We start from the raw sequence: 11,510 nt of genomic DNA on the forward strand, positions 1-11,510 counted from the left end.
CAACACTTTTACGACGGATTGTTGTGGTGAAAAAATTATGAACCCAATTTCTGTTGCTATAAGTTGCATCAATATGTCATTAAAGATCTTTGAATAAGCTTTTTCTGTTTCTTTACCGATGGTTATTTGTCATTATTATTAATATTTAGGCCATAAATTTATACTGGCAAAGACCAAATCCATCAGTAAAATCATATTGATACGGTGCTTATACCTACGGATGGATAGATTTAGAGATATACCGATAAATTTATTGTGTTTTAGTAATGGATTAGGTCCGTTGGTAAATATCTACTCTTTTGCGGTGAACGCCTGTCCTCCCGCAACTGTATACTTTTAATTTCAATTGGATATTTGGATTGGACCATCCAATGACAGTCACCATTCTTTTCTTTTTACATTCTCCTTCTTAGGGTGATAGGTAGGGTGCTCATAAAAAAACGAAAAATCAAAGTTCAATTAATCAAACCGACCAGTGAATATAACTCATTAACCCGTTGACCGATTAATCGATTGATTCGGTTCGTTATGACACCTAAGCACTGATTTGGTTTCAAATATATTAGTCATTCCATTAACCATATAGAGTTGAGTGGGCATTTTCGTCGTTGGATTTGCAAAAGGGCCAACGCACCCAGCAACACTTTATGAGTGTCAGCTACTTTTGTCGATTTTCTTGTTTACTCGACTGGTGCTACTAATAAGTTTCCGTAGAACTCTCAGGAAAATAAAGAAAGAAAATGAGATGCATGTAAATGCAAAATTTATATAATCAACTGGCATGCATGCATACATGTCAATGCTTGTCCAATTAATTGGATGCTTAGTGCCATGGTTTTCAAAACCGAACCGGATTGGAAAAACCGGGAATCGGTCATCTGATCGATTCTGTTTTTCCTCAAAATTGTTGATTTTGGTTAACAAATCGCTAATCAGCCGGTTAATTGTTCGAACGGTTTTGATCATTTTTCAATTTTTATTTTTTATTTTTTTATCAAAACAGGCCGATAATTCAGATCGAATTGTTGGACCATTCGACCCAATAACCAGACCCCTGACTGGTTCGGTTTTAAAAACCATGCTTGGTGCATAGACCACAGATCAAACATACGGGATACATCCTGCAATCAAAGATTGGCCAACTTAGAGGGGAGGGGTGTAATGCTAATTAACTTTTGTTTCTTTTTTGTGATTTTAATAAAATTTGGCCCTATAAATGGTTTTAAAACATTATTTAAAAAAACAAATAAACCACCTCCTTGGTTGTGCAATACCTTTTTACCCCATGAAGGTAAAAACAAAAAAAAAAGAAAAATGATTTCTTGAATTTATGGGGTCAAAAGACAAGGTTTCCTCTGTTGGTTTGACATAATGCTTTATTAACACATATAATACAGATACGGATTCTAATTAAATGGATACTAGTACACTTTTCTTACCTTTATTTTTCATTTATGGAAGTGAAAACATTTCTTTCTTTTTTTTTTTTTTGCAAAAAGTCAAAAAACATATTTTTGTTCATTTCACAAACTATTGAACAAAGCTATTTTCAAAATCAAACTATAGATTCTTTTTGTTTTGAGAAAACGTACTTTCAAATCAAAAACATGTTATTGTTCCTTTTGCTGATGTGGCATTTTGTAGAAACGAGAAAAACAACATTCATGTAAAATGCCACCGGAGGGACCAAGACCGAATTACCTGTTTTATGGTGGCCCATAAAGCAGTGAATGCTACATCATACTCGGTATAGAATCGCATTGCCCTGGTATCTTATTCTATAGTTATAATAACCAAATAATTATCTGTGATTCTGTGGATAATGGAGAAGTTCAGGGAGCCAAAGAAGTGGCAAGGGAGATTCCCATTTCAAGAATTCCCTGAAACAGCCACCATTGTTTTTTCTATTCCAACTACAACTACATGTATGTTACATACTGGATACATGTAAGAATGAAGTAAAACATAAATGCAAGTAAGATGGTGACAGTTGGGGATGCAATTAGGAGGCAACACCAACGGCTAGATTGTTCAGTCCTGACCCGCCAATGTCTATACCCATGTCAACTCCTTTTGTTTCTTTGCTTGCTACCTCATTGCTACTTTGCCCTACTTTTCCATCTACCCTCTTCCTCTCAACTCTCTCTTTCTTCACCTTACTAGTCTCTGATCCTAGTTGTTTCTGTATATTGGGATGCTTACTCTTCTCCTTCTCTTTCTTCCCTGCTGCCTCAATTCTCTTTCCAGTTTGTGGAGCATGGCTTCTATTGGTTGATAAATTTGGAGAGCCACCATCAGTTTCAGTGGGTACTGTTATAGCACAGTTAATTTCCTCTGAGACTTGTTGATCAACAGTTATGTTTGCAGATTCACTAGCAGAAAGGTTCTGGTTTCCTGCCTCAGAAGATGCTTGTGATCTGGATGCAGCCCTGCTCGCTGGACTTGTAGATTCACCTCGCTGTTTAGTTGATTTTACATCATTTGACACACCCTGAAAAGGAGATTAATAATGCTCCCACATATGAGAAAGCTTCTCCATTTTTTCCTTTTACCAGTAATTATGCACTTTAAATGTGCAAAATAATTAGAGAAACCTCTGTATGTGGAGTAACAATTCTAAGAAGCAATGTACTTAGATGCCACTGGATATGGAATCAGATACGAATATGAAATTGAAACATCCAATGTGATATGGCACCCTTGTAGAGGTATTCGGGTATTATAGCTCAGAAGTAAGATAGAATCAAATACTTAAATGCTAGAGCGACAAATGTGAGATACATGCATGATTTTGTCCATTTAACTGGTCAAATAGATTACACTCTAAATGCTAATAAATGAATTATGAAAACACATGAACTACCAATGCACACCATGAAATTAAATAGAAATGGTTCTCTAATTCCCTAAATTGAGGATTGGGGCCTTGCATGGAAGTAGAAGTTGTTTTGAGTCAATGGAAGAATCAGCATGCTTCATTCTTCTCATTGAGATTTGAGAGGAACCCGCTCCTCGTCCTCCAGTTGAGTTTTTATACCGAAAGCTCAGACAATTCTAGTCTAGTCAGACTTTCTTTCTTCAGGAAAATTCCATACAGGAACAAACGATTCCATCAAGACAAAAATCAGGTCTTTAATAGGACATAAACTTCATTTCCAGTACCTTAGCCAGAACTACATTACCAAAAATAAAAAGAAAAATGGAATAGCTAGAACTGCAACCTGAGCCAAACCCATGAATTAACCTAAGACTCAGAGTGCAAGAACAAGGAGAGTCTCTTTGCTAAATGTGACCCAACGCAGGTCTTGTTTTGGTCAAATGGGGTTTAGTTTGCAAGAACAATAAAACATGGTTTAATGGTTACAATATCATATAAGCAAAATGCAATTGTTAATGATGTAAAGGGACATTTTTTTGGAACTGCAACCTGAGCCAAACCCATGAATTAACCTAAGACTCACAGTTCAAGAACAAGGAGAGTCTCTTTGCTAAATGTGGCCCAACGCAAGTCTTGTTTTGGTCAAATGGGGTTTAGTTTGCAAGAACAACAAAGCTTGATTTAACGGTTACAATATCATATAAGCAAAAAGCAATTGTTAATAGTGTAAAGGGACAATTTTTTTTGGCTATATATATTCACACTCAACTATTCCATCACCGAGACAAAGTTGCTACATTGTTATGGGAAAAGGAATCATATTATAACATATGTAGCATACATTGTCTGGCTCAGGTTTGACCAAGGCATGACCGACCTTGACAAATCAACCTGATCTGCCGCTAGAGTTGTAACTTCCAAGACAAGTAGAACACAAGGTCAGAAAACTCTAGCCTTACTGGTATTTCTGTTAACATTACTAGCCATATCTAAGAAAGTAGAATAAGCAAGAAGAATGACAACAATGGAAAAGTGGGCTTTTGCACTATTTTAAATTGATGGTATGATTCCTTAAATGGGTGACATGGTCAATTTTGATTGCCCTGTTGGGGTGCAACATGTCCAACTTTTTGAGAAAATAACTGTTCTTACCACTTTGAATTTTCTTTATCTCTGTTCATGAGAAAGGAATTGCATGCGTCAGGACATAAAAGTAGTCTATGTACCTTTTTGGCATTGGAACTCAGTGGAGGTGTTTCATGATAGAAAGAGGGCATGGGCGTTGCCTTGAAGTTGAGGCTTCTTCGAAATTGTTTTATCTCAGCTTCTGTCTCTTCCTACAAATACAGTAACTAATACAATGGGCTCTGTCATATAATAAAGGAAAGGCTGAACACACCACTAAGACAAAATACATAAAAATCTTATAAAATAGAGATGGCAGGGTGCCCACATAATCGTGTACTTTATATAGATAACATAAGATGTCTTATGAAAATGATTTTGCTCATGTTATTTACAAAACAACCTGAGATATGAATGAAAAATTATATACAGGGGATGTAATTAATAATATAAATTACGAGATAAATGCTGTATTATTTTTTATTTTATGAATTTGTATCATTGACATGAATACAGACATAATCAAATATCCAAATATCATAAAAAAGGACTTTTCTTTTTTACATATATAATAATTGAAATAAACTTGCGTGCAAAATAAATATGACCATCATTATGTTAGCCAGATTAGAAACTACACCTTGTCAAAAAACTTAGCTCTAACTGTGTTCGAATATGTAAATTTAAAAAGAGATCATTCTACATACCTGTGTTCTTGCTTGGATCTGGTTCATTTCAACCTCTTTAGCAAGCATTTTTTCCTCCAACTTCATATAAAACTGATTCAGATAAGGGGCAGTAATGGACGAGTAATTCTTTCAGGTTCAATCCATTATAGATAAAACAAATTTGAAATGAACAAAACTGCTTGCCTCTTTCCTCTTTTCTGCTCTTTCATCACACTTGAAGTTGAAGACTGCAGGACTAGACTTTACATATGTCTTAGGTGAAATTACTGTTTTCTTGGATCTACATTAACCAAACCATGACCAGAAATCCAAAATTAAAAGGCAATGATTGTTTTTCAGGTCCCAAAAAAGTAATTGTATTTAACCCAATTATGCTATTCACAAACCTGTTTGCAGTCTGATGTGCTTTGGATTCATCCTTCTCTGATGCATAAGGTTGAGATTTACTGCCTGCTTTCTTCATCCTTGTATCTTTCTCACTGTAACAAAAACAAGATAAAAAGTTCCTAAGAGTTAACTGAGGAATATCAGATATAGTATGACAATCGAGAAAAGGACTTCATACCTTTTATTTTCTTGACTGGATTTCACCTTCAAATTTCCAGGATACTGTGAGGGGACACCAGTCTATAACAATAACAAAAAATTGCTAAAATAATCAAACTTCAAGTTTTGGACCTTTTGGTAATTGTTATTATTCAAAAAACTTATCAACCAGAACTGGAAAGTGTGTACACTCCAAATAAGACAGTATGGCCCCGTTTGGTTCACGGGAATAGGGGTCTGGAATCGGAATCAGAATGGGCTATTCCGATTCCAACCATTTGGTTGGGTGGAATCAGAATCCCATTCCCATTCCTGCTGGAATGGCCATTCCCTGCCCCTCCCTGGGGAATGAAATCCCATTCTTGCTGATTCCAATTCCCATTCCCATTCCTGTCTGAACCAAACAGACTATGGGAATAGACCATTTCGATTCCGATTCCAAAGGATTTCGATTCCAGTTCCTATTCCGATTCCTACTGCGAACCAAACAGTAACAGACCCTATCTTGATTTATCTTATCATTGCTTTGGTATACAATAGTTTCATAGATGCATGTAGCCATGTACTCACATTTTACTAAACTTATTTGAAGTATGAAACATGAATAGTCACTTTTCAATAATGTTGAAAGCTTGGGATGGTTACATAAAACCTTGACTTTCTCTGTGATTAAATATATTGCTGCAGAACATACTATAAACAAAAGAAGTTAAGGAATGCCATACTTTAAGATGCTTACCTCTCGCTTTGTAATTCTGGTTTGAGAACCAATAGCTGGTGAAACTTTTTGAGGAGACCGTTTCTCTGTTTTAGTCTTCACTGGGGCCTCTCTTTCAATTCTCCTTGGGCTCTTTGCAGGATCCTTGTATAATTCATTTGAAATCTTTCTTGGAATCTGAGTCTTTGGTTTGGGTCTGGCAGATTTTGTTTCTGTTACTGCCTTTACCTACGATCAAGATATCAAGAAGAGTAAGCCAAAAGACAGACATAATAGTCTATAATAGAGATTATAATACTATAGCAAAATTTCTACAGAGCACACACAGCAAACTAAGTGAGCATACAAGAAAGACATGCACATCAACAGCAATCCATTTATGAACCATTACATTGGAGAACTCTCACCTTCGGAGAAGTTCTTCGTGGTTTCTTCACTCTGGAAGTATCAGCTTTCCCTGCCATGCAACTACTTGTGGATAGTTTGGTGTTTTTTCCATCCATATTTTCTGTTTCATCAGCAATATTATGTTTTACTTCCATTTCTGGTTCATCCTTAACCAAAGGTAGCACCGTGAGCTCATATTCACTTTGGTGTGTTCCAGCATGTTGTTGTTGATCACCATCCAACAGTTCATCAGCATTACTAAGAGATTGATTTTGCTGTGTTATATCAAGTTCTATGAGTTGGTCATCATCATCCAACACTGCATGGGAATTAGTGAGAGGGGGTTCCATGTCAAATTTAGGTGAAAAGTCCTCAACCTCCATTTCACAACCCATAATATCATATTTTCCATGCTGATCTGAATTATGTGAGATTTCATCATAATTAGCAAAATGGCTTCCTTCATTACCCTGCTCTAATTCTTCCATGTAACTCATGTGGTCCAGGATATCATTTTCATTAGTTTGATGTTCCATTCCATTTTGGGATACAGATGAAGTCTGCAGCAGAAGACCCTTCTTCTTAAAATGTGCTTCAAAATAGGCTTTCTTCTGAGTGACAGAACCAGCTTTTGAGCATTTCTCGACCTCTTCAAGGTATCTATTATGTGAGAAGGAGGATCTCCTTTCCCATGCTAAGGATTCACCTTCAAATCTTCCAAATGATATGGAACCAGAATGTAAAGATTCTGCCTGCCAGTTTTGAAAGAAAAGTAATATAACTTTAGATTGCATGTGAGTTGTGGCTATACATATTTGGTCTTTTAAGCAAATATTGTACAGAGAGAATACAAGAAGAGACATAGTTGTGTAACACTAATTCATAAACCAATTTCAACCTATAAAAACTTGAGTGTAATCATGAAACCTCTCGGTGAAGATTATATCAGATCAAATTTGTATGGTTTCAACAAGATCGTACCACAAGGTAGTTCTTTCTACAGATAAATGATATGTTCGTCAACATCTAGACTATAAATAATAAATCGACCAATTTAAGAAGAATGTTAGCTAAATGCTTATTGGACCTCTACTTTATGAGCTCAAAACCAAACCTTAAAGCTAATGGATTCTCCAGCCATGAGAAACCAAATCAATTCTCACATCCCTGAAATACCTGTACATTCAAGACAGAAAATTAAATTTCTACGTTCTACCTCAGAAACCAGTTTTACCATTACATCCTCAAAAAATTATTATCAATGCATAAAATCAGCAATTAAGGATATAAGCAACCCTATTAGTCGAAGCGTTTTAACTAAACAAATTATTTAATAAAGACTTCAAGTCTTTGATATAACAGATCTTCCATTGCATGAACAATACTTCTCCCATTTCCAAGAGCAATAGAAAATGAAACAAGACCATGAATCTAAATTGAACGGTAAAAGATTCAGTAGAGGAATTGGGAAGCTTATTTAGTTCAAAAAATAACTTAAATAACGCATCTCTTCACCTGACAAGTATCACTCAAGTACGGAATACTGCAGATCAGTCAAAGTACCACAAAAAAAAAAACACAAAATTCACTACAGCATAAAATAATTTCCCTAGAAATATACCTTCAAATGTCTTGAATCAAGAACATTGCTCTCGCATAGGAAGTAAATATCGACAGAAACGAAAAAGTTAAAAACTTTCAAGCCACAATTCTAGTGGCGAATTGCAGCAACAACAAAACGAAAACCTCTGAAAAAACACTCTGTAGTTCAATATATCCGACGACAAAGAGCTCAATCGCAAGAGCTCCGTTTGATCTGTATGAATAAAAGAACTTCAGGAGCTTCTGAGCACTCGAGAAAAACGTTTGGGATCAAGCAACAATGGAATCTTAAGTCTGCTTGTTGGACTGAACTAAGAAGCCATACCGCCAGAGTTTTTCATTTCTTTTTTTTTTTTATTTTCTTGTAAATAATGGATTTTTCTATCATGTGGGACGAGACTTCTAAACTACCAAGATGCTTAACAGATCCGCTCCCTGCTTGTCTCTTCCTCTTGTCCTGATCTGGGGAAGAACGGCTCGCTTCCCCTCCGTCAATGATCGTCAGATCGCCGTTAATGTTTCTAACTATCGTACGGCTGAAATGGATTGATGTTGATCGAAGATGCGGATAAGGAACCTGAGCCGGTATTTATAACGGTAACCGTTTCAGACAATCGACAACCTTAGGATCAATAGGTTGAGCCCACGTGGCAACCATATTCTCTCTCATCTTTAGCTTACTTGGCTTTTTGCTGCACTGAGGCTCTGACTTTGGAGCTCCCGTTACGCTTCTCTGTCGTCTCATCGTCTGTTGTAAAGTAGGTTGTCTCAGTGATGAGCGAGAGGACAACGTGCCCAATCAGAGCCTTACATGATTGAGGCACACGGGAACTTTTGCCCACACCCAATATATTCCCAATGCACTCATTTAAGAGGAATTATGTAATATTAGTGGATATGGATTAGTTTATACTATACCTGAGATCAATCTACATCGTCCTACCACAATCTATTACTCTTTTGAACTATGGATGGATCCATACCACATTTTTTAATTCCATGTATCTCGTATACATTTTATGGAGATCTACACAATCGATCATAAATATTTAATTTTTGTATTTTATATGATAAATAAATTGAAAATGGCATTAATAAATTAATATATAGGCAATAATTACATTTTTTAAGTAATTAAAAAAATATTATTTTATTATTAAAAATATTAAGATTTAAGATTTAAATAATGAAAAAAGAGTAGAGAAGGAGAAACGTCGGACTTGTGCTAGAATTAACATTAAAAATTATTATTTTATTAATAAAATATTAAAAATTAAAAATTTAAAAGTTTAAAAATTATTAAAAGATTAAATAAAATGAGGAGTAATTGGACCATGTGTTACATTGAAACCTTCCTACAAACTGTCAACACCATAATGTGGCCCATCAACGAGAAAATACTATAGACGATAAATTGAGGTGTGGCTCGTTCCTGTTCACACTATTTTGTGGACAGGGATCGTCTACGCATAGCAAAACATTATATCTTACCATAGATAAGACCAAAATGGTTTCGTCCATAATATTTACACACTATTGAATGCCACCTTAATATTCCATGGGTAGGGATGTGGGAACAATTCCTTGCCTAGATCAGGAGTGATAATTCCAACTATTTTGGGTTTAAGTAGCTTTTTCCAAAAGCCATAGCTTTCAAGTAGCTTTTGTTAAAAACAAACAACAATCTGTTTTGGTTACTTGGGCCAATAGTGCATGGGCTTAACCTTTGTTTTCATTGTAAAAGTTGTTTATTATCATTACCAGGCCCGTGAATCATCATTACTTGGGCCCATCAGGAAGGCTTACAAGTGCAGCTGGAAAAGTAAATCCACTGGAATATCAAGCTCCTATTTGTTTGATAGAACTTGCATATGAATGTATGGTCAGAACCTGATAATTATTTGTTTAATATCTGAATATTAAAATAATAGTTTTGGTTACATATTAAAAAGAAGGCTTTTTAATTGTTTGATCTTTTAAATGCAGCTATGATTTCACAAATCTTAGTTGTCGCTTTTAGTGGTTGATGATTGGAACTAGGGAACTTTGTAATGTTAAAAAGTTCCGAAAAGAGAAGAGGCAGATGTTGTTTTTAAGGCTCAAATTTTATTACGATTAGTATGCAGGTAATTATGTAAAAGTATGAGAGTGCAAATAATTTGAATGTAAATTTATATTTCCTTTTATTTGGGCTTTTGCCTCTTTGCTTGATTTTTAGATAAAAGGTAAAATAAATTTTGAAGGTAAAACCCAACGTAAAAGTGAATCAGAATTTTCTTTCTTTTTATTTGCACTTTAGGTTGTGTTTGGTTGCAGTGCAATTTTATTTGCACTAGTACAAATGCATGAGAGTGCAAATGAAAATAATACAAATTCTGGTTTTATTTTATTTTGGGTGTTACTTTATTTTGCTTCAAGTCTTGATTTAATTGATTTTGTGTTGCAATCAAACAAAATAAGGTAAATTTTTAAATAAAAATAAATCATAATTTACACTGCTATGATTTTGCATCAGTGCAAATAAATTCGTATTACAACCAAACACAGCCTTAAGCTCAGTTTGGAAAGAGTATAAATACAAATATGTGTGGTACAAATGCATAGAAAATAATATAATATTTAAGGTTTTGCACACAACATATTTGTATTTGTACTCCTACCAAACTGAGCCTTAATGCATTTTTACTAGTGCAAATGAAAGTGCACTACAAATAAATAGAGCCAAAGAGATTTAACATGAGACTTGCGTCGGCACACTTAGGGCCCATTTGGTTTATGGGAATAGGGGGTCTGGAATTAACTATTTGGTTGGACAGAATCGGAATTCGATTCCCAATCCTTCCCCCTCTCTTAAGAATGAGAAATCCCAGTCCAACCTATTCCAATTCCAATTCCTGTTGGAACCAAACCAAACAGGTGGAGGAATATAACATTCCAATTCTGATTTTAATTCTAATTTGGACTGTAAACCAAATGCACCCTTAATTTTTGTTTTGAATGTAAAAAAATATTTAAAATAGAAGCCCTTCCCATGCGAGGGGGTGTGAATGAAATTGAATCTACACTTAGTCTGGCTTGAAAGCTTTGTGGAAATGATGTCTGGACCCATTGTAAATGATATCTATACAACTAACTTCAAGTAAGCAATGCATGTAAAGAAACTTTCCTTTCACAGGTTGTCTATGCCATAATTTGGTTTGATTTTAGGAGCTCCAATAAAGAAATCTTCCTTTTACAGATTCTCTACGTTTGGGGATGTTCAATCAGATGGTTGCATGGTTTTGTTTTTGAAAACATAAACAACTAACATCAATGAAAACAATATATATGTTGTCCAATACCCCCTTAGTCTGCCTTGAAAGTTTTATGGAAGGAGAAATTTTAGACATTTATATATGTTCCCCTAGTGTTTGTAATTTTAATTTCTTGAAGAAGACAATTGAAAATGATCATTTAAAGAAGTTGTTGCCCACTTAGAAGACATTAAGGATGCAACCAAAACACGGCCTTTTCATTCCCTACCGATGAAGGGTGATTTGGCCCGACCTCATAGCACAGGGATACG

At 35.2% G+C, this 11,510-nt stretch overlaps 1 protein-coding gene across 8 annotated transcripts; it reads right to left on the reverse strand.

The window, feature by feature from the left end:
• Nucleotides 1–1,744: 1,744 nt before the first annotated feature.
• LOC104599250 (protein WVD2-like 7) lies at nucleotides 1,745–8,333 on the reverse strand. Of its 8 annotated transcripts, XM_010261888.3 has the most exons (11): nucleotides 7,965–8,333; nucleotides 7,458–7,519; nucleotides 6,813–7,095; nucleotides 6,364–6,662; nucleotides 5,978–6,184; nucleotides 5,258–5,319; nucleotides 5,079–5,171; nucleotides 4,876–4,972; nucleotides 4,711–4,782; nucleotides 4,105–4,215; nucleotides 1,745–2,491 (listed from the first exon to the last, which is right to left on the reverse strand). In XM_010261888.3, exons 2-11 carry the CDS (start codon nucleotides 7,482–7,484, stop codon nucleotides 2,003–2,005), a joined length of 1,740 nt encoding a protein of 579 aa, XP_010260190.1. In that variant the 5' UTR covers nucleotides 7,485–7,519; nucleotides 7,965–8,333; the 3' UTR covers nucleotides 1,745–2,002. The 8 variants fall into 8 exon arrangements, with proteins under 8 accessions (XP_010260190.1, XP_010260134.1, XP_010260053.1 ...); XM_010261832.3 differs by having other exon boundaries at nucleotides 4,711–4,770; nucleotides 6,364–7,095; XM_010261751.3 differs by having other exon boundaries at nucleotides 6,364–7,095.
• Between the last annotated feature and the right edge of the window lie 3,177 nt (nucleotides 8,334–11,510).

Source organism: Nelumbo nucifera, chromosome 3, assembly GCF_055504915.1.
Source record: "Nelumbo nucifera cultivar China Antique chromosome 3, China Antique-T2T, whole genome shotgun sequence".
NCBI lineage: Eukaryota > Viridiplantae > Streptophyta > Magnoliopsida > Proteales > Nelumbonaceae > Nelumbo > Nelumbo nucifera.

Excerpts from the sequence above, each read along its gene's own strand:
- LOC104599250 (XM_010261751.3), bottom strand. The coding sequence starts at position 7,484 with ATGGCTGGAGAATCCATTAGCTTTAAG. Across the intron at positions 7,096-7,457 it reads GAGAATCCATTAGCTTTAAG|GCAGAATCTTTACATTCTGG; the intron begins GTTTGGTTTTGA and ends CAAAACTGGCAG. Across the intron at positions 6,185-6,363 it reads CACGAAGAACTTCTCCGAAG|GTAAAGGCAGTAACAGAAAC; the intron begins GTGAGAGTTCTC and ends TCTTGATCGTAG.